Genomic DNA, 23445 nt, shown 5'->3' with positions numbered 1-23445 from the left:
GGATTTAAAAATATATCGCCTATGTAAAAATAGAAAGTAAATTTTAAAAAGACAGTAACAGCCAAGGGAAATTTGAAGAGGTGTTTTCTTTCCCTCCAGATAATTCTCTGTGCTATGACAGAAGAAACAGTCATTCTGCTGTCCTTAGAATATCAAATCATTCTTTTAAAAATTAGTCATTGAAAGCTTGTAAACAAAAAAAAATTAATCTCACTAATAAGTACATGCAATTTAGAATGGCAGTTGCCAACTTTTCGGGCCCCATGGACCACGAGTGGTCTGCGGGCCACTGGTTAGCAACCGCTGATTTAGAATGTGATAGTCTTTTCATCATTATTTTGGCAAAGATTTTTAGAAAAGGTAACTTTGTCAGGGCTCAAAAGGGAATATGTTTGGCAAGGTTTCTGAGGAAAAGGGACACATGTCACCTTTCAGGAAATCAGTGGCCACAGGTAATGACTCTTTAAAATGCCTTTACCTCGTGACACAGTAATTGCATTTCTAAGAACCTGTTTTAATAATCAGAGCTGTAGTCAGAGATTAATTGACAAAGAAAGAAAGATGTCCCTCACAGTGTCAGAAGCTTCCTATGTGGCCAACCACAGGAACATGGCTGCTTATATTGCGGTGTGTGATCTCACGGCAATATATATATATATAGATATACATACATACACACACAGAATGTTTTAGGCAAGAAATTAATAACATGAGAAAACATCCTGGGTATAATGTCACATAAGAAGCAGAATATAGTCCTCAATGTAGGGTATGGTTCAATTTACGTAAAAATACTACCATATGGACATGGAAAAAGATTAGGAGAAATACTTCGGAGTTTTGACAATTCTTAATTGCTTCCTTACAGTTCTGTATTTTTAAATTTCAAGATGAAAAAGGATTTTTTTCTGTTATTAAAATAACCATTGTCAGATCTACGTGTGGGAGGCCTCATGTGGAGTTAAAGTCCGTGAGTGGCAGAGGGCCCTGGAATCTGTTTCTCCGGTTTGTAGGAGTTGTGGTCTTTTGAAGCCGGGGATGTAATCCCATGGCTTTGTCCTGTGATGGTGCAGGTGGAACTCACTGATGGGTGTGAACCGGGGCACTGGCTGGGGCCACCTCCTGCTCCGCCTGCTGGCTTTTCTGGAGTCCTTGCCCCAGCATTGAGGAGTTTGCTGCAGACACTTTGAAGGGTGGATCACAACGATACATTGATTGAAATGTCTAGAAAATGTCATTCTGTGGAAAAGTGTTATAGTGCCCTGGCCAAGACGCTCTATCCGCTGAGCCAAACCGGTTAGGGCTGAAATCAATATTTATTTTTATTATATAATATATAAATCAATATATAAATATATATATTTATATTTATATACTGACAGCTTTAAAAATGGGGTGCTGTAAGACCCTGATATGATTTCTCAAAGATTTCACAGGAAGTGGGAGAATTGTTCTGTTTCCTTGGGATTGGCTCAACAAATGAGCCAGCATTTGCTAAGGGTCTGCTGTGGATCAGGCAGATTGCACAGCCCCCAAACCTCCCAGGCTGTTGGATAAGGGATGAGTGGACCGCGGACTTGCTAAAGCAGTGTGCCTACAGCACTATCTCGGCCCCATCTTCTTTTGAGCCAGTGTGGTTGGGAAAACCAACATATCTAATATAGAACAAGGGGCAGTATTCAAGTGGAAGGAAATGCCCTTAGAAAGTTCCTTAACAAAAACATTCTAGAAACCACCTGACTCTAACATGTTGTCTAAGTCCTGGACCTCACTAGTTCAATTAAATGGACATGTTTTTGGTATTGCAGGTAAGTTCAGTTTTTATTGTTCTTAGGATCATAACACAAATAATCTAAAAGCCCCTTCTTCCTTCTCCCCACCATTCCTGAAGAAGCATCACAGAACGAAGGTTCACTGGACCCACATTCCACCTCGGGTTGAACAAGTAACTTATTCTGTGACCTCCAGCAAGACACGTTAACCTTTCCAGACCTCATTTTCTCATTAGTGTGAAGATTGGACCAGTCTTCCCCCGAGGTCCCTTCTGGCTCTAAATGGCTATACATTGGTCAACCCATAAGCCTCCCTCCCATTTATTTATTTATTTATTTGTTTATTTATTTATTGTTTATTTATTTATTGTTTATTTTTGAGAAAATGGAAGAAACTATTACTGCTTTCCTGTCTGATCCTTTTTCTTTTTCTCTCTTAAACACAGGGGCGGCTTCGGCAGCTGGTCTCCTGTACTTGCCCACGTGGGCAGCCGCTGCTTCTGGCTGCGTACTCGCCCTCTTCACAGCGTCCATGTGGCCTCAAGTGCTTGGACACCTTATCAGCGCAGGGTCAAACCCTGGGAAACCCATGGCCATTGCCATGATAGTTTATCTTGTAGATACATTTTTCTGTGCATGGTGCACAGCTTTTAAATTTGTCCCAGGAGGTGTCTACGCTAGAGAAAGATCAGATGTGCTTTTGGGTGAGTACATTATAAGGGTCTAGATTGAACTAATAACTACTGGCAAAAACCCTTCAAGACTGGGAGTTAGCACTTTACACGACAAGTGGAAATAAATGGGATGATCTGGCCTTTCTCATTAAAAGAGTCTCTTGATTTAAAAAAACATCAACACTGGAGAAATGTCTAAATTGCTACTTAAAACAAATTTCTTCATTCGTTTGAGTTTCAGTAATATTTATTACTACAAAACCCTTTTAAATGAATTGGTTGTGAAAAACAAGTTTAATTCATAATAAAGAATAAAAGAGGTACTAGGTAACACTTGTATTTATGATATGCTGGGAAAGGGGGTGTCCCAAAAAGATGTATACACACTTGGAATAATTTTTAATTCCAATGGGTTAAACCTGAAACAAAAGAAACATCAATTGAGCTATTATCTTTTAAAGTATGTATACATTTTTTTGGAATTGTGATTTTTTTTCCTGAATTTTATCTATGATTTTTATTTACTATACTAGAGGCCTGGTGCACGAAATTTGTGCACTGGAGTGGGGAGGTCCTTCAGCCCAGCTTGCGCCCTCTCACAGTCAGGGACCCCTTGCTCCTTTCCACTGTGTGCTTGCTACTCCTTAGCATTGCTGTGGAGGCGGGAGAGGCTCCTGCCACCACTGCTGCACTCGCCAGCTGTGAGCCCTGCTTATGGCTGAGCAGTGCTCCCCCTGTGGGAATGCACTGACCACCAGTAGGCTGCTCCTGTGTTGAGTGTCTGCCCCCTGGTCATTTAACCAATCAAAGTGTAAAATGCTAATGGTATGATAAGGCCATTCAACTGCTTGCTATGACATGCACTGACCACCAGGGGGCAGACACTCGGACTGGTAGGTGAGCTTGCTGCTGGGGTCTGGCTGATCAGGACTGAGTGAGATGGGCCGGGCATGCCCTGGAGGCCTCCTGCGGGCCCTCCCCCGCTGGCCAACCTCCCACGTTCCTCCCCAGCTCCAATCGTGCATCGGTGGGGGGCCTCAGCCCGGCCTGTGCCCTCTCGCAATCTGAGACCTCTCAGGGGATGTCAGAGAGCTTGTGTCGGCCTGATCCCGCAGGCCAGGCTGAGGGACCCCACTGGTGCATGAATTCATGCACCAGGCCTCTAGTATCTATCTATGTATATTAAAATGACATGAAATATTTAAAATGATTGTTAAGAATTTGATATTTCTGGTGAATTCCCAAGCTCTCATCTGGTTAGAGAAACCCATTGCCGCGTTTCCTCCGCGATAGATAACCTTGGCTTTGCGAACTTGGTATTTCTTCTGGTTTCTTTCAGGTGTGTGTGCTCTGTCCTGCTCTGTCCTCCTGTGCAATGCTCATTCCCTCCTCCAGCTTGCTTAGGGGTCTGCCATGTGGAGAGCCCCAATGAAAGTAAGAGCTGTTCTGAGCTTAAGTTTACTTCTTCAGAGTGTTATGCGTGATGTGATTTTGAGTGCCTTCTCAAGTAAGAATTATTATTTTTTTGTTTTAGTAAGCATGACACTATATTGGTAAGGCCACAAAATTAAGAAATCTTGGTAATTTTCCGAGTAGCTTTTAATACAATTGAAAAGAATGTGCATTCAATCAGAAACTAGTTATACATGTATTGTCTGGGTTTCTCCTGCTATTTCCTGGAAATGGCACATAATTTTTGTTGTGTTGTGTTTTGCTAGCCTAACCCTAACTCTTACTTGACAGTTCCTAATTGATATAGCGTTCAGTCATACCTCTGTGTCCGCTCTATTCGGTACCACCTTAGCAGTACATGAACTTTCCATGCAAGCTACATTGTAGTGCATCCAGCGGAACTCAGCTTTATTGGCCCACCTCTTTGGCACTGTGTGTTCCAGCATGCACACTCTGTGGGGAGCCAGTGCCCAGAACACCCACATCCAGGCCAGAATTGTTGCCAGGAACACTGCCATGTTGAGAACCTACCTGGCCTCCTGTGTGGAGAAGCCTGAGTCCTTAAGGCTGTTCAGAAGGCTCCTCTCTCTGAGCTCCATCCTCCTCTGCCCGGTCAATAGTGATACACACGCTCAGCAACCTAACTACTCAGGAAACATTCGGGAAATTAAAAGAGATCCATCAGGGTTCTTCTGAGCTGATTGCTTACGATCATCCCCATGATCAAAAGTACTGCTGGAGCAACTGCTTAGGGACTGAGATAAATTAACTTAATAACTGAAATGTCACCGAAATGTTGGCCTCTGATATTTATCATAGGAAGCATTCTTGGATTAAGATGTAATATCGTCTAATATATTCTTTCTCTTTTGATAGGGACAGTGATGCTAATTATTGGGCTGAATATGCTATTTGGTCCTAAGAAAAGTATTGACTTTCTTCTTCAAACAAAAAACAACCCAAATGTGCTTTTCAGAAGGAGTGAAAAATATATGAAACTTTGTAAGTATAGTTTTGCTTTCTTTTTAAAAAGCATTTGTTAAAAATATAAAGCTTCGAACATATATGAAATTAAAGAGTATAATGATCCCTCATGTACCCTTTGCCCAGTTCCAACAATTGTTATTAACAGCTATCTTTCCTATGGTTTTTGGTGAAATACTTTAAAGAGAATCTCTGATATTATGTCATTTTAACCGTAAATACTGTGTGTTAGTTTTGTTTCACTTCTAACATAGATAAGTTGATTTATCAGGTAAAATTTCCAAAATGCTTTTTTTAATAGTTGGGACTATTTTTCCATTTCTTTTTCTTCTTTTTTGGGAGATTAAATATGTTAACTTTTGGAATATTGATGAGCTATAAAGTCAAACATGAAATAAGTTTACTATTTAATAGGACTCATTTCAAATGAACTGGATTAACAATATTTATTGAATGTATAAAATTTGCAAATAGTGTTTTAGATACAATAAATTTCACAACTACATAGTGTTAGGTAGGATTTAAAAACATGGAAAGGCTCCCTTCTCCCCAGCGCAGGGCACCAGGGTTTGTTATAATTGATGAGCCAATAATGGTAAATTATTATGAACTGAAGTTCATAGTTTACATTAGAGTTTATTCTTTTCGTGGTATGTCCTATGGGTTTTGAAAAATGTATGATCACATGTCTCTACCATTACAGTATTATACAGAGCAGTTTTGCTACCTAAACAATCCCTGTGCTTCACCTATTCATCCTCCCCTCCCTCCTCCAAACTCCTTGCAACCACTGTCTCCATTGTTTTGCCCTTTCTAGAATGTCAGTCTTTGTCTTTCAACTTCAAAGTTTAATCTACTATTTTTGCAATTTCTCATGTATTATGATTTATTTCCATCATCTTTTATTTTTCCACTTTCTCTAGGTATATTTTTTTCTTATCTTCTTGCTTTCTTTTTTTTTTTTTAATGTTTTTTATTGACTTTAGAGAGAGAGGGAGAGGGAGAGAGAGATAGAAACATCAATGAGAGGGAAACATCAATCAGCTACCTCCTGCGCACCTTCTATTGCGGATCAAGCCCTCAACCTGGGCATGTGCTCTAACCAGGAATCGAACTGGTGGCCTCTTGGTGCATGGGACCATGCTCAATCAATTGAACCACAACAACTGGGCTCTCTGCCTTTGTTTTTAAACTGCCCCTTGCACTAATTCTCTATTCAGCTTTGTCTAATCTGCTGTTCATTTTGTCCATTGAGTTTCTAATTTCAGTTATTATAGTTACTATATAATTTTATTTCCACAAGTCTATTAATTTCTTTACAAATTTTTCTGATCACTGAGTTAGTCTCATGTTCTTCAGTCATACTATTAATGTCCTCTTTTATTTTTCTAAACATGTTAAGTGCCTTATTTTATATTGGATTCTTTTGTTGTTGTTGTTTGTTTTGTTAATCCATACCCCAGGCTATTTTTGACATTGATTTTGGTTTTGTTTTTTTTAAAGGGAGAGTGGAAGAGTTGGGGAGAGTGAGAGAGAGACATTGATTAAGAGACACGTCCATAGGTTGCCTCCTTCACGCACCCCAACCAGTACTGGGGATTGAACTTGCAACCGAGGTATATGCCTTTGATCAGGAATCTAACCTGTGACCCTTTGGTGGTGAGCCAATGCTCTAACCACTCAATGACACTGGCCAGAGCTATGTTTTGATTCTTAAAGTTTAATATCTGAAGTATTTGTGGGCTTGATTCTTTTAAAAAATATATATATTTTATTAATTTCAGAGAGGAAGGGAGAGGGAGAAAGAGATATAGAAACATCAATGATGGGAGAAAATCATTGATTGGCTGCTTCCTGCATGCCCCCTACTGGGGATTGAGCCCACATCTGGGCATGTGTGCTTGACTAGAATCGAACCTGGGACCCTTTAGTCCACAGGCCAATGTTCTATCCGCTGAGTCAAACCAGCTAGGGCTGTTGGCTTGATTCTTTAGAGTGATTTTTCCTGCTGGTTCCTGCTCATGGAACGTTGTTTTCTCGTCTATTACCTTGTATCTATTTATGATTTACATTTACTTTCATCTCATGGCTATTGGAATATTTTTAGGGCAGATTCTTTGAAATCTGGTTTTAAAGTATGTGTTATGTATGCATGTCACACATGAAAATTAACTCAGGAATTAGACATTTCCCCTTTTCACAAAATCCTTGATTAATAGGTTTAATAATTTCATGAAAATTATTTTTTAAGCAAACTTAACTTCTTTTAAACAAGTATCTTTGCTTTTTGTTTAGTTTTGTGGCTGCTCGTTGGTGTGGGGTTATTAGGATTAGGACTACGGCATAAAAGCTATGAAAGGAAATTGGGCAAAAGGGTAAGTAAATACCAATCTTAATATAGGATTTTGTAGGATATATGTATATGTTATATGCTATATGTATATGTATATGTACATGTACATACATACATTTGTACACTTCTCCATTATGAGCGAGCTCTAGACCTGGATCTAATGACGTTAGGGCCCTGTATTTCATCTCCTTAACCCTTAGGTCAGAGGCTAATAACAGAATTATTTTATGAAGTTGGGCTGGATTCTTGGGACAGGATAGACACGCATCATAGAGGCAAACTGCTTGTGATTTGTTATACATAGAAGTTATCTTTCTCATCCGATGGTTTAACATATCTAACCCATGAAATAAAGAACTATTTTACAGTGGCTTCTTTGTACTGTCTGGTAGATATTGCTGAAGGCAATAATGTGAGATTCTTTGCTTGAATAAAAATCTTACAGACAATCCTCAATTTTGCAGATTTGGGGCAACTTGTGTATTGATGAGGTGTGGAGGTTTTCTTGTCTCTTTCTTTCCCCTCTTGCTGTCTACAGTTTTGCATGTTTTTTTCCCTTTCTCTGTTAGAGAGGTGGGTAAGAGTAAGTCATTGCAATGTTATGCTATCCTCCACTCTGATAAAAAGCTTGATGCATATCATAATGCCACGAGAATCACAGTTTTGGGTAAAATAGAATTCATGGGTTAACTTTGGATTTTTTTAGCAATCTGTATTACCAGGCAGATGTTTCATATTAAATAAAAAGCTATACTGAAGATGCAGGGCCTGCTTCTCTTGTTGACCTTGGTACTCCTAGCACCAAGTGGAGTGCTTGGCACATCCTCGGAACTCAGTAACTATTTCTTAATTGAGGTCATTACATAATCTCTTTCTTTTCCTTTTATTTATTATTTATTCCTTATTTATTATTTATCACTGCAAACAATGCCAGCCAGAAGAGGATATGTAATGTCAGGGATTCTTTTCAAAAGGAGTCATTTCAGTTGGATTTTGTGCCTGTTCTTTTGGTCATTCATTCATTCATTCGTTTGGTAAATCTCTGAATGTCTCATTTGTGCCTGGTGACAGAGATTAGAAGGTAAACGAGTTAGACAAGATGCCTGCTCTCAGAGTTTACATTCTAGTAGGGGAGAGACAGTATTCAGAGGAACAAGTAAGGTGTCAGGATGGCTTCTGTTTTTTTGGTTTGAGCAACTGGGTGGAGGGAAGTGGCACTTACTGAGGATTGGAGGAATGGGGGAATACCAGGCTTTGGGGTGATAAAATCCAGTTAGTTAGTTGCATGAAAAGGGATAGCTTGATGAATATAACCATGCTTCTTGAACTCTCTGTTGATGGTTCCATTCTCTTTATGTGACACTCACTAAACAGGGTAACTTTTCTTGTGGAAGGATGAAATGCCCAGCTCACTACTGGTGGCACATTGAGCTTTTTGTGTGGAGTAATGGCCCTCCGACACCTAGAAGTTGCTACTTATTCTTCTCCCAGTCTGGGCTCCATGGTCCACTCTGAGGTTTTTTTCAGTTGTGGCGATGGATTTGTTTTAATCCATCCTCTTTCACAGGATCCCTGTGGGGGGGCCAGAAGGTATTAGTTTGAGATGATGATTAGGGTTGAGCAGTGCATTCTCTGACTGAGCCCACTGACCCAAAAGAGGAACCCTGAAGGGGGCTGTGCTCCTGAACCTGGCCTTGTGGGGACAGTAGGGGAGTAGCGCCACCATACCTCAGTTAGAAGAGGCACACCACTTTACAAACATGTTAAAGGACTCTCTGTGCCCCTCTGTGATCTTGTTCTTCTCCGGGGCAAGGGAAACCCCTCTCCTGAATATGGTGTCTATCATTTCCATACATTTCTTTATATTGCTACCATAGATGCTCTATCTCAAGACAGTATTGTTTTATTTTCATCTTTTTAACTTTATCTAAATGACATCTGACATATATATTTTACAACTTACTTTTTTCTTAAAATCATCGTTGTGAGATTCATCCATGTGGAAATACATATCCTCACCTCATTTATTAGCTCTGTGCAGTATTCCATTATTTGTAAGTGATACAATTTATTCATTTTCCTATTTTGCCTATTGCGACAACAGCCAGATTATTTTTAATTGTTTGCTATTATAAACAATCTTTATTACAAACGCTCACTTCCCAAACTTCTAAGCTTAAGCTAGACGTTCCTGGAGGATTATGAGAATACCCTTTAGCAAATATCTCCTTATTTTCATGAATTAAATGTGGGCAGATACTTATGAAAATACCTTTGCTAAAATATGAATTTTGGTAGAGGGAGGTGGGAAAAATGGGTCATTGAACCTGCCGTTGTTTATAGTTATGCTAATTCACATTAAAACTTCCTCAGGCACCAACCACGGAAGTCTCTGCCGCCATCTGGCCTTTCAGGTTTGGCTACGACAATGAAGGGTGGTCTAGTCTAGAAAGATCAGCTCAGCTGCTTAATGAAACAGGTGGGTCTTACTGGAATTAGTTTTAGGTTTTGAGAAACTACTATTGTTACTTTTACTTGGAGCAAGATCCTCAGTGCCAGGGGGAGGGTTTGCTGGGTCATAAACTAATTTCTTAAAAAGGCTTTACTTTGGTGAACAGCTGCAGGAGGATTTAGCATCTGTAACCACATTTGTCTTTGTTTGAGAGCAATTAATTCTGTTGATTCTGAACAAAGCCTCACACTGGGTATCTACAGGGGATTCTTGTCACGCCTTTGCTCTTAGAGATGCCCCTGCTGGTGGCTCCTGTCACTTGGGGACTCACTTTGGAGACCAATAAACTGTCAGGTTAAAACTGTTAGGGTCAGAGTGATGCTCATTTGTGATGCAAATGGCTTTTAAGAGCCTAAGGGACTGGGGCACAGGGCAGGGGCAGGCTAGTAGGGGGCAATGGGAAAAAAGGGCAGGGGGGGGGGCATATGTAATACTTTCAACAATAATGATTTAAAAATAAATGAATTAATTAAATTTTATTTATTTTTTAATTCTTTGTGTTTGATGCTTCTCTGTCTCTGGATTTATTTTTGTTCATCAGTTTATGTTGTTCATTATATTTCACTAATGAGTAAGATCATGTGATATTTATCTTTCTCCGACTGGCTTATTTCACTTAGCATAATGCTCTCCAATTAAATTTTTAAAATAGCCTAAGGGACAATTTTTAAGTTTCCATGCCTGGGGGAGCTCATCTTTGTATGAAACATCCTTGAAAATATGTGGGCATTTGGTTCCTAGATCAACTGCATGGGATGTGGAGCAAGATATGTAAAAGGCTGAACTGTTCTGGTTATTGCTAATGATAAGCCTGTCTCCTAGGAAACTGCAGAGGGTCTGTATGAGTTTAATCCGGCTAAGAAATCTCCTTGGCCTCTAGTCCTTTAGTCCTGATTATAGGCCTCCAAGGCACATCTGGTCAGGTCTGGCAAAACCAATACACTTACTTCTGTGCCAGTACCACAGAGGTGTTTGCCCAAAAGTAAAATGCTATTGTGCACCACTCTCTATTTCTGAACATAAATTGGGTATTTGAAAAGGCCATTAAGCCTATTTGAGATTTGAGGAGTGATGTTAATATTATTTGAAAATTTAGAAAAGTTATGGTTTTATCCTTTTCTGCGTTTTCTTAAGGTGCCCCATGTATTAATTACATTCTAAATATGGGAAAACTCCCTGATAGCTCAGTTTTGGTTCACTTCACTTTCATGACTCATTAAGAACTTGTTTTTGATTTCTGAGTGAAGGCAAAGAGTTCAAGAACAACGTTTTGCTCATTGTTTTTGCATTGTTGTGGTTAATCACCGTGTGCCTTTCTTTTTCTGAACAGGTGCAGATTTCATAACAATTTTGGAGAGTGATGCTTCTAAGCCCTTCATTGGGAACAATGACTTAACCATGTGGTTAGGGGAGAAGCTGGGTTTCTATACTGACTTTGGTCCAAGCACAAGGGATCACACTTGGGGGTGAGTGTTCCTTGGGTACTAATCCTGAACGTAACTCTGAAAGACCAGGCAGCATAGGCTTAGAGTAGAAAGGTGAGATTGTCGGACCTTAGTCCCATGACTATGCCCTGCTGATGCTTCCTGGGGGATGAGGAAGTGCCAAAGATATGCATATTCCATAATTGTTTGAATGGTTTTCCTATTACTGGATATTTTCAATTTACCATTAGAAACCATACAGTGTAGGAGCTGAGATTATAACAGTAGGCATATCTGACCTGAACATTGTCTTCATGGAGTTTATACTCTCATGTAAAGATACAGAAAATAAACAAGGACACAAAAATGTAAATAATGTTGGAGAGAACCGAGACAGCAGCATAGGTAAATGCCGGACTCAGTTGCCACCTTCCACAACCACATTAAAATTACAACTAAAATACAGAACAACCATCATTCAGAACCACCTGAAAACTGGCTGAATGGAAGTCCTACAACTAGAGAAGTAAAGAAGAAAGCATTTTGAGACTGATAGGAAAGGTGGAGGTGTGGAACAGGTTGGTCCAACACCCACGTGTGCCATTTATTTAATCAGGAGGGAGATCATCTCTGTGGAGGCCTCCTGTAAGGAGCAAGAGGTCCCAGCCCCACATCAGACCCCCCCAAGCCCAGGATTCCAGAGCTGGAAAGAGAAGTCCCTGTAACTATGGGCTGTAAAAACCAGTGGGGATTGGGTCTGAGTGACAAGGGGGCTGCTGGAGACTCAGGTATTCCTTTTAAAGGGTCTGAACACAAACTTATAAGGTCCTGCTTCCTCTGTGCTCAAGCACCAGGTGGCAGCTTTGGGGGACCCAAAAACATATGGAGAGGAACTGGATTGTGTAGCATTGGGGCAGGAACTTGGGGAAGGCTTTCTCCCTGACAGTGGTGCTTGCAGGGGTCATTGTTCTTGTGCTGGGACCTCCCCTGTCACAGGGCTGACTGGAAGTCATATCTGACTCTCCATTAGCCTGGAACACACTGTTTGCTCTGCCCTGGGGATTCCCCGAGACCCCACCCCATCCAGTTTGCAACCCCACCCAACCTGTTTGCAGCAGCCTTTCCATATGAATGACCTATACTAGCTCAGGCTTCGGACTTTGCTAAAATCTCTCAAACAAGCTGCAGCTGACATCAGCGTGCCCCAAATTTATCAATAAAAAGCCTAAGACCTGACACTAGCCCCAGCCTGACTTGATTCAAGCTGGGACTTTCCTGGGCACTTCCAAGTGGCCCCAGGCCATGACTGACTGCACCTCCCTGGAGGCCCTCATGCCAATGTACCCAGTGGACAGCTTCAGACCATAGTAGATTACAACTCTATACACTCACAAATGACACACTCAAGAGGCAGACTCAGTGAGCACTAAAGCCCCACTGAAGCAAGTCCTGCTCCATAGGGGTATTTTCTGCACAGCAGCTCTACCACTGTACTAGTACTCACAGTAGCTCCTCACAGGAAATTAGCTTGGAGGCCAATTCCTCCTAGAGATGCCAACAGCAATCAAGGCTCAACTACAAGACTGTGCACACAGCCCACACAAGGGTGCACTTAGAGTGCCCAGCTCAAGTGATTGGGGAGGCTGAGCCACTGAGCCCTACAGGATACCTACTATACAAGGCCACTCTACCAATTCCAAGAGACATAGCCATTCTACCTAATATGTAGAAACAAATCCAGGGAAGCAGTCAAAATATGGAGACAAAGAAACATATCACAAATGAAAGAAATGGAAGGAAGCAAACTACTAAATACAGAGTTCAAAACCATGGTTATAAGGTTACTCAAGGATCTTCATGAGAGTTTCAATGGACTTAGACTTTCAAGGACCTCAGTGAGAATGTCAAAGACACGAAAAAGGACCAGTCAGAAATTAAGCACACACTAACTGGAATAAAGAATAACTTATAGGGATTCAACAGTAGAGTAGAGGATTCCAAGAATCAGATAAACAATTTGTAATATGAGGAAGCAAAAACCCAATCAGAAGAGCAAAAAGAAAAACAAATAAAAAAATATGAAGATAGTGTAAAGAGCCTCTGGTACTTCAAGCATACCAACATTAGTATGATGGGGGTACCAGAAGATGAAGAGAGAGAGCAAGATATTGAAAACCTATTTGAAGAAATAATGACAGAAAACTTCCCCTACCTGGTGAAAGAAAAAGACTTACAAGTCCAGAAAGCACAGAGGGTCCCAAAGAAGAGGAGCCCAAAGTGGCCCATACCAAGACACATCATAATTAAATTGCCAAGGGCTAAAGACAAAGAGAATCTTAAAAGCAGCAAGAGAAAAGCAGTTAGGCACCCACAAGGGAATGCCCATAGATTGTCAGCTGATTTCTCAACAGGAACTTTGCAGGCCAGAAGGGATTGGCAAGAAATATTCAAAGTGATAAATAGCAAGGTCCTACAACTAAGATTACTCTACTCAGCAAAGCTCTCATTTAGACTTGAGGGTCAGATAAAGAGCTTCACAGACAAGAAAAGGCTAAGGGAGTTCATTACCACCAGACCAGTATCACGTGAAGTGTTGAAGGGTATTCTTTAAGAAGAGGAAGAAGAAGAACAAGAAAAAGATTAAAAATATGAACAATAAAATGGCAATAAATACATATCTATCAACAACTGAATCTAAAAATCAAAATAAATGAATAAGAAATCTAATGAACAAAATAATCCAGTGAATAAAATAGAATCAGGGGCACGGAATAGACTGACAAATCTCAGGGGGAAGGGGGTGAGGGCAGGAAGAGATTAACTGAAGATCTTACCGAAGGACACAGACAGTAGGGTGGTGAAGGCCTGGGGTAGGGTGGAAACTGGGTGGCAGGGGCAATGGGAGTGAAGAAGGGGGACATCTGGATACTCTCAACAATAAAGATTTTTACAAAAAAATAAGTGAATAATATCATTTGAGATAGTGATTATGTGCCATGTAGAAAAGGAAACACGCTATGGAGAAAGTGTCTGGGTAGGCAGGGGCAAGGGAGACGCTAATGTAGGTAGAATGGTCAGGAAGCTACTTGAAAAGCTTATGATGAGAAAAACCTAGGACCTAGCCGTGGGAGGCGCTGCCGGAACCACCAGAGTGAAGATGTGAGACAGGATCAAGCTTGGTGTGCCTGGAGCATAGGGATTACTGGAGAACTGATGAAGAATGAGGTCAAGAGCGGGCACCTGACCTGAGGAAGCCCCCGTATCCATGCCTAGGACTTGATTTAATTCAGTTGTGATGTGAAGCCATTGGGGGATTTAAAACATGGGAGTAATCTGATCTGCTTTTCATTTTTAATAGATCATCCCACCTGTTTGGGAGACAGGTGATGAGGCAGATGCAATAGCGCAGGTGAGAGAGGACAGTGAGAGCCGCAGAGATGGAGAGAAGGGGGAACAGAGCCGACAGGACTCGGTAATGGGTTAGGTGTCAGGGGCCCAGAAGTGAAGAGTCAGGGGCAGCATGTAGGTTTTTGACCCGAACACCTGAAAGGAGATGGTGCCATTGAATGACATGGGCGTGACCAGGAAGTAGCAGCATTGTGCTCAGTTTGTAGCTCTCTGGCTTAGACTGTGCTCACCCTTTCATAGCTCTCTGACTTAGACTGAGGTAGAACGTGCTTTCACATCTTTATTGAACAGGTTTTAATTTCTAATCTTGTAAATTGTGACTTTGTGCCCTAGCAGGCAAGATTGTACATTTCCAAATGTGTTGATTACGATTAGAATTGTTTATGCAAATATGTTGCCAAAGTAACATGCAAGTAAAATGGATTTTGTGTATTACCAATCCTCCCCTTTTCGTGTCTTCATAGCCCTTGCTAAAACAGAGTTGATAAAATTCTGACATCAGAGTTTATTAGTGACACAGCGAGAAATGCTAAGAAACAGATACAATAGATCGGCAGACTGCCGCATACGTCTCCACCGCATGCTGAGTGCCCCTCGGTGGGACGCTCGAAGTGTGACATGTCCCTTATTAACATCATTTGCTTAGTCTTGTCTGCATGCTATGGTCAGACCAACAATGATGTTTCTTTTCATTCCCACACAGGATTATGGTTTTGTCAAGATATCCCATTGTGAAATCGGAGCATCACCTTCTCCCGTCGCCAGAGGGCGAGATTGCACCAGCCATAGCTCTGACCGTGAACGTCTCCGACAAACTGGTGGACTTCGTTGTGACGCACTTTGGGAATCACGAGTGGGTTTCTTTGGTCTACAGAATGGGGCACAACTGCCAAGAAACATTATTAACACATTACTTAGGTTTCTATACAAATGACCTATCTTTCTCCTTTTTACTTTTTTTCTCCCAAAGTACTTTTCCCTTTGTGATTGCTTTTAAAAAGTGGGTGTAGACACGTTTGAGATGCGGGCAGTCCTTATCCATGGCACCAGACAGTGATGATGGGTGTGTTAGCCAGCAGTTACCGAGCAGGTGCTGTGCTCAGTATTGCATTTACTCCAACCCGTACGAAGTACTGATATAGCCCCATTTTACAGATAAAGAAACGAGGCTGAGAGAGGTTACATGACTTGTCCAACCAGGGCCACACAGCTAGGAGCTAGGTAGACCCAATTCAGAGCCTGCAGGGACTTGCGGCCACTGTAGGAATAGGACATTCCCTGTTCCTGGAGGGTTACCACAGTTGAAGGACTGTTGGGATCTGAGAGTACTAAATGGCATTCCTTTGTCCCTCATGTTTTCCCAATCCACTGATAGGTCAGAAGAGGAATCTGGCAGGGCTACCAAAAGATCACTTTTAATTCTGATAAGCCTATTGGACAACATGATTGCGTGTGTCCACATGGAACTGCTAATGCATCTCCCAATGATGTGAAATGACTTCCCCAACAGCAGGGTGGAGTCTGACAGCTCTCACCGAAGTGGAGAGAATAAACCAGGAAACACCCTGTTTGCAAACTAGCAGTTTTCAAGGAGAGGAAGGACTTGGGACAAGCCTGCCCAGTTCATTCTTCTAAACTTAATCTGTAATAATAAAAGCGTAATATGCTAATTAGACTGGAGGTCCTTCCGGGTGCCTGCCTGGTGGTTTCAGAGAGGGAGAAAGAGAGAGAAATAGGAACACCAGTGATGAGAGAGAATCATTGACTGGCTTCCTCCTGCACTCCTTCTCCTCCACCCTCAACCCCGCACTGGGGATCGAGCCCACAACCTGGGCATGTGGCCTGACCGGGAATTGAACTGTGACCTCCTGGTTTATGGGTCAATGCTCAACACTGAGCCATGCCAGCCGGGCTGGGCAATGAGTTTTATCCCCCCCAAAATAATATTCATAACCGGTGACTGAGTACTGACTAAATCATGAATAATGCCCCAAATAGATTGTAAAAGCAAAGATAAAGGTATATAATTGATACTCTACCACAGTAAACATTCTGTAATGATAACAGAAAACACTGATGTAAAGGGCTGAGTGCTATAAAACAGGGCAAACAGGTTCTGTTCACATTGATCACACGATGCCACAGAGCTTTAAAGTGACACAGAGAACACTAGGAACCATCACTGTCGCACTGTACGTTTACCTGAACCAAACGAATGTGTCTGCTACCCTTAATTTCCTGTTGCCTCACATTTTCTCACAGAGTTATGGGGATCTGTGTAAGCCTGCTTGCATACTTTCTGAAATAAGTCAGAGCATAAGTAATATATGTTTGCCTCCTTAGATATAAAAAGGGTGTTTGGAAGATGGATGAGATAGATGGTCCATATCTCTTTAAAAAGCTGTTTGGAGAAACACCTATTTCTCCCAGTAATTTTCATGTAGCAAGTGTAGGCATTAAAAAATCATTCCACTGGCCTTAAAAGAGCACTTGAGTTGGGTTTGTCTTTTAAAAACTAGGCTTTAGACACTTTTGTGTCTAAAGGTTGCCAGGTTTTTAACCTAAGAAACAGTTAGGTTTCTACCCCTCCCCTTTTTCCTTGCTTTTCCCCTGCCCCCTTCAACTCCCTCCCAGCTCCTCTGCAATGTAAGGAAGAGACTTGAAAAGGAAGGGAGGAGACAAGACTGAGAGTTGGCGCTCAGGTTGTGTTTGGAAGGATAGCCTTGTCTAACTTTTTATTAACCACGTCTTTAAAGCTCTCCGAATAACACCAAATCCTTGACTTGCAATCTTACTCCCTTGATTTAATAGTAATGACAACATCAGCAACATTAAGAGCTAACCCTTATTGAGGAGATGTACCTCGAGGGAGGAAGGGAGTCAGTGTGGTTTCATGGTCAAGCGCATGGAATTCCGTCCTTAGGGCTGGGGCAGAGGAAATCGTGTTCCCAGAGTCAGAGTTGGAACCAGGAAGAGCGCCAGGAATAAAGCATAAGAGCGGCCACAGGCATGAGGCATGCAGCTACTTCCCCTCAGGGACTGGGGAAGAAACACCCTGACTTCTCTCTCCTCTCAACCTGTTATCTCCTGCCAGAGCCTCCAGTTGGTGAAGCATAACTGGAAATCAGCTGACAAGGGAGTCCAGGGGATGAAATCTGCAGGGGTCAGCCTCCCAGGGCATAGAAACGGGCTGAGAATGGGCCTGTGCAGGGGAGATGGAAAATAACACATGTTACTTAGCATCATTTAACAATAGAGCTAATGCCTGCCTCTCAGTGCTTAGGAGAATCCATTATCAAAGATGTTAAGTTATCATTCTTTTCACTCTTTCACACCTTGAGACATCTTTTAATAGTACTCAGCTGTCCACTCTTGCTCATCTAAGCTTCATGCTGTCTTCAGATCCTACCTTAATGGGGTGTCTCCAATCTTCTAGATCCTTGTGATCTCCCTCTATCTTCCTTCATCATAGTTTTTTTTTTTCTTAATCTTCTGGCTTCTGGGGAGGTGTAGCCAATGGGAGGCACTCGCAGGGCTGGGGGGCAGGATGAGGGCAGAGGACAGGGTGTTTCCCATCCTTCCTCTCAGCTTTCTCTGGTTTTCTGGCAGCAGGTGAGTGTCTTGTGTGGCTCCAGCTCCTCCTTAGATGACCCCAGCTCCTTGGGGCCAGCCTCCTCTGTAGCACCATCTCCCACCGGGCAGGGCTGGCTTCTGGCCCCTGGGCCTCCTCTGTCCCTCTAGCTGTAGAGGTGGTACGGGTTTCTCCTTGTTGCAAAACTCCAGTTGTCTCACTGGCTACTGTTTGGCTTCCTATCACCTAGGTGATGTGTCCCTATGTTAAATTCCCTTCATTTGAAACACCTAGAATCCTCTGTTTTCCTGGCCGCATCATTTCAACTATGATGTCCCTATTTTTCCCCAAATAGATTGTAAAGCACCCCAAAGCTTGATGTCCTTGCCTAATTATCTCAGTTATAATGAACAGTGCTTTGCATTATGAAAATACTGTATCATGCTTAGCCACTTTTAGAAGGTGTTTGCTTGAGGGAGCTGAGTAGATTCCATGAGTCCTGCGTGCTCTGTGAATGTTAGGATTCTCCCTCTGACCATGGCTGCTTATGCTGCTGCTGGTTCTATATATATATATATATTTACTACTAGTTTCTAGCTGTGATGCTGATGACCAAGTCTCAGATGAAGATAATTTCTCCTGATGAAGAGTTAACAAATGCTGTTTTTGGAGTAGATATTTAAATCAAGTTGACTCCAAATGATTTTGGGGGAAAGACCTTGTTTTTCTTAGTCAAAAGTGTCAGCCTACTCAGTTATTCACTACTGTCCCTCCGTCTCATTCATTTCTAGAACATTAAGACATTTGTCTAGGTAGGAATTACTCTGGGTTTGTGCTCTACTTGAAGATATTTTTTGCGGGGGGCGAGGGGCTTAAGTACTTAAGACTTTTCAAAGTTGTTTTGCAAATACAAAACAAAATTACATTTTTTGCTGTTTGTTTTTTAGAGATGACCTCGACAGGAAACTTCAGGCTATTGCTATTTCAAAACTCCTGAAAAGTAGCTCTAATCAGGTGGTATTTCTGGGTTATATCACCTCGGCACCTGGTTCCAGAGATTACCGACAGCTCATTGAACATGGCAATGTGAAGGTAACACATTCGTAATAGGATTAAGTAACATTATGTTTAAGAACATGAGTTCATCTCTGGCATAGTGGATACGGCAGAAAGTGGGGTCCCAATGGACTCCTTATTGTGGCTTCAGGATGCTAACACTTATTATAGAGAATCTGCAAGAAAGAAGAACTTTGCAAAGAAGATGAGAAGTCAGCGTTAGGCCGAGCTGAAGCATCTGTGGGATATTGATGGAGCCACTCAATAGGTAGCTGCATCAGGAATTGAGAAGGGCAATCAGGACTAGAGGTATAGATTAAGAGTCACCACCACAGTCTTGTTTTTACTTTTAAATATATTTTTATTGATTTCAGAGAGGAAGGGAGAGGGAGAGATTGAAAGATCAATGATGAGAGAGAAGCATTGATTGGTTGCCTCCTGCACGCCCCACACAGGGGATCGAGCCCGAAACCCAGGCATGTGCCTCTGGCCGGGAATTGGACCATGACCTCCTGGTTCATAGGTCGATGCTCAACCAATGAGCTATGTCAGCCTGGCCACGGTCTTGGTGATCAATGAAGCCATGGATGTGGATGACATTGCTGATGGAATTAGAGAAGTACAAAAGGAAGAACAAAGAAAACCCCTGATGTATGTGGCTGTCAGGGGGTTAAGGATGGGGGAAGAGGAGGGAAATTATCTCAGGAAAGAGATTAAGGAGAGGCCAGAGGGTAAAAGGTAAACTTGGGGAGCGTGGAGTCACGGAGGCTGCACCAGTTATTCCCCACCATGCCACAACCCCCTCAGACCTAGTGGCTTAAAGCAGCCCTGGTGTAATATTCTTACAATTTTGTGGGTTGACTTGGTGGTGGTTGATTTTTTCTGGATTCTCTCGTGTTGTCAGGTGGCTCAGCTATGGCTGGGGATCCTGAGATAGTCCCATTCTTGGGCCTTGCTGCTAACTGTTGGCTGGGCCTGTCTCTACGTACAGTTGGTCTCTTATCATTGACTAGCCTCGCTGGTGCTGTTGTGTGACCTTGGGGCAAGTTACCTGACCTTTCTTGGCCTTCATATAAAGTGGGGGTAGCAATTTCTATTGTATCGTAGGGTTGTAATGATGAAGTATAAGCAAAGGTCTGCACAACCCTCAGCTTTTATGTAGGAGGCACTCGATAAGTGGTGGTCACACATATGTATTGTGTGTCTGGCTGTACATAGAAAATCAAATAAAGTAAATGTACAAGTACTGGGCCTAGGAAGCACAAAAGAATGTTAGAAAATGTGATATTTGGCAAGTCTAAGAAAAAATTGTATCCTAATAAGAGAAGGAATTCTGTGTATGTGTGTGAGTGTGTATGTGTGTGTAAGGCATATGGGTAGTGTTAGAGAAGAGGAATTTTATTTGTTGTTGTTGTTTTTAATTCTCTCTTGGTTTCCACTGTTCATGGTCAAAAGCTATGTCAAGATTGGCAGTGGGTTCTTATATAGCTTTTTGTATCAGGAAGTTTATTAATGCAGAGAGTTTGGGTCATAAATGCTTGGATGAACAGATTTTTCTCTTTAAGAAATGAGTATTTAAATTCTGCAGTCTTAAAATTTGATAGCATCTTTTAAAAACCTAATAAAATAAAATGATAGCTAAGCACAGTCACAGTTTATTATTCCCAGTATTCACAGCTGAATGGCTAAATTTTCATCACTTCCCAAGGCAAACCAGAACAGTCCTTTTCTTATTTGCTTTTTTAATCACTAACATTTTTCTTTAAATTTTAAATTTATTAAAAATTTTTTGTGTATACTAAAGACATATATGTGTGTGAGTGTGATAGAAAATAGTAAAGATTAACAAACATCCATATGTCTACCACCAAGCCTATGGAAAAAATTAAGAAATAGGTAATAAATTGTGTGTTGTTTTGCAAATTCACAGATGGTGTGAATACATTATGTATCAAGGGCTGATCAGGTGAGCATGGGTGTTTTAGTGATTTAAAAATATGTTTTTAATTAAGTGTTAAGAGTAAAATTGAGCCCTAACCGGTTTGGCTCAGTGGATAGAGCGTCGGCCTGCGGACTCAAGGGTCCCAGGTTCGATTCTGGTCAAGGGCATGTACCTTGGTTGCGGGTACATACCCAGTAGGAGGTGTGCAGGAGGCAGCTGATTGATGTTTCTCTCTCATCGATGTTTCTAACTCTCTATCCCTCTCCCTTCCTCTCTGTAAAAAATCAATAAAATATATTTTTAAAAAAAGAGTAAAATTGAGAAATGATCAAAAGTCAGGTATATTTTTTATTTATAGAGTTTTTAAAATGAAAGAAATGAAAATTTCTTTAGTATAAAAGCTCCATATCTAGAGTTTTTCTAACACCAGAAAAAAAAAAATATGTATGTTCTACTTCTCTGATAAAAAATAACCCTGGTCTCAAGCTTTCAACCTCCAAAAGACTCGTGATTACTCCCAAAATGTGTTTATCTCCAGTGATTCAATTTAACAAACATAGATTGAGCGCCTGCCAAATGCCAGAGAGGACCAGAGAGCCAAAGTGATTAGAGTTCCCCTACTTAGGACGGGGAGGGTGAAGACATAGAAACAAATACCCGTATAGAACAGTAGAGCTGGTGTGCATGCGTAGGATGACCTAGGAAGGTTCTGTAACTTCTCCTCAGGCTGAGAGACCTGGAAAGCTGCAGGGAGCCAGGAATGTGTTATATTCGCTGCTTTCCCTGCCTAACTCCCTCTCTAGACCATGTTTGTCTGTGTACTCCCAGCATCTAGTACAGGAGCTAGATGGGCATATAGTAGGTGCTCCAGAAATATCTGTAGAATGAATAAATAACGTGGGCCTTCAAGAACCCGCAGGAGCCAGGCAGAGAAAACAGCATGCACAAAGGCATGTTTATTACTGCAGCTCACACATTTTCTTGGCAGTTCAGAACAGAGCACTGTTTTACTGCTTTAACGTTCTCTTCTCTGTTTATTAGGATATTGACAGCACGGATCAAGACAGATGGTGTGAATACATTATGTATCGAGGACTGATCAGGTGACACTCGTAAGTCAAGGCCCCACTGTACTGTGATCTTTTGAGTCTATCCTGGAGAGAAAAGCTTTATGGAAGCAGTTAATTAATTCTGTTACTTTTTATAAACATTGATTTAGTTAGTTATGTAGTTTAGCATCTTTTTCAAGTCACAGCCTAATGATTTACGAAGGAATAAATGGCTAAGCAAATTAAATTTAATTATACGAAGAGGATACGATGTAAACTATTTAGCATAAGTATGTATCTGTCAACACGTGTTAGGATTGGCACCATGTTTTACTGTATGGCATGGTGGAAACAGCATGGACCATGGAATAAGAAAGCCTTGAGCTTGAATTCCAGCTTTGCCAACTTCTAATTATGTAATCTTGGGGAAGTCAGCTAACTTGTTAGAGCCACTATGATATTGTGGTGAGGTCTCTAAAATTTTTCTTTAAATTTTATATCTTTAAAAATTATATCTTTAAAAATATATCATCCCAGCCCAGCTGCTGTGGCTTAATGATTGAGCATCAACCCATGAACCAAGAAGTCACGGGTTTGATTCCTGGTCAGGTCACATACCCAGGCTGCAGGCTTCATCCCCAGTAAGGGGTGTGCAGGAGGCAGCTGATTCATAGTTCTGGGTGTGCATCAGTCACCTGTTTTATTTTTCTAACTTCAAATCCCTATCCATTAAAATATGTATAAAATCAATAAAACATAGCTAAAAATATGTATACATATCATCTCATGTCAAAAAGTGAATATTTTATATATATTACAAAATATATTGTGTGAGAGGCAATTTGTATAGACAGAATATTCATTAGTGTAAACTAGTAGAGTAAGGTTGCCAACTATGTTTAGTTAATTAAACAGTGTGCATGTTCTTTATTCACTTATGTTGTAAAAGTAATATGTTGATAAATATTTAGAGTAACAAGTCAAGATAATTCTAGTGAAACACAGGTAGCGTTAGAAATGGGAAATTGGCTTAATAATGAAGGTGTTACCTACTAGATCTCATCACATTTCCGAATGACAATAAAATCTTTACAAACCATTTCTATTCCTGCCACAGATTGGGTTATGCAAGAATTTCTCATGCTGAACTGAGCGACTCTGAAATTCAGATGGCCAAGTTTAGGATCCCTGATGACCCCATAAATTATAGAGACAACCACAAAGTGGTCACAGACCACAGAGCAGTTC

General features: G+C 41.2%; 1 protein-coding gene across 1 annotated transcript in view; it reads left to right on the top strand.

Moving 5' to 3' along the window:
- CWH43 (cell wall biogenesis 43 C-terminal homolog) overlaps positions 1-23445 on the top strand; it is a gene marked incomplete at its 5' end in the record, with an annotated part of 34672 nt that overhangs the window by 5760 nt on the left and 5467 nt on the right. The window contains 8 exons of the mRNA XM_006757843.2: positions 2219-2476; positions 4775-4900; positions 7178-7257; positions 9609-9714; positions 11078-11213; positions 15283-15432; positions 19098-19242; positions 22190-22251. Coding sequence (XP_006757906.1) covers positions 2219-2476; positions 4775-4900; positions 7178-7257; positions 9609-9714; positions 11078-11213; positions 15283-15432; positions 19098-19242; positions 22190-22251 — 1063 coding nt within the window. The remainder of the gene's footprint in view (positions 1-2218; positions 2477-4774; positions 4901-7177; positions 7258-9608; positions 9715-11077; positions 11214-15282; positions 15433-19097; positions 19243-22189; positions 22252-23445) is intronic.

This window comes from Myotis davidii, unplaced genomic scaffold (assembly GCF_000327345.1).
Source record: "Myotis davidii unplaced genomic scaffold, ASM32734v1 scaffold173, whole genome shotgun sequence".
Taxonomy (NCBI): Eukaryota; Metazoa; Chordata; class Mammalia; order Chiroptera; family Vespertilionidae; genus Myotis; species Myotis davidii.
The sequence above is the reverse complement of the archived record's forward strand: the minus strand, read 5'-3'. Positions and strand labels throughout refer to the sequence as shown.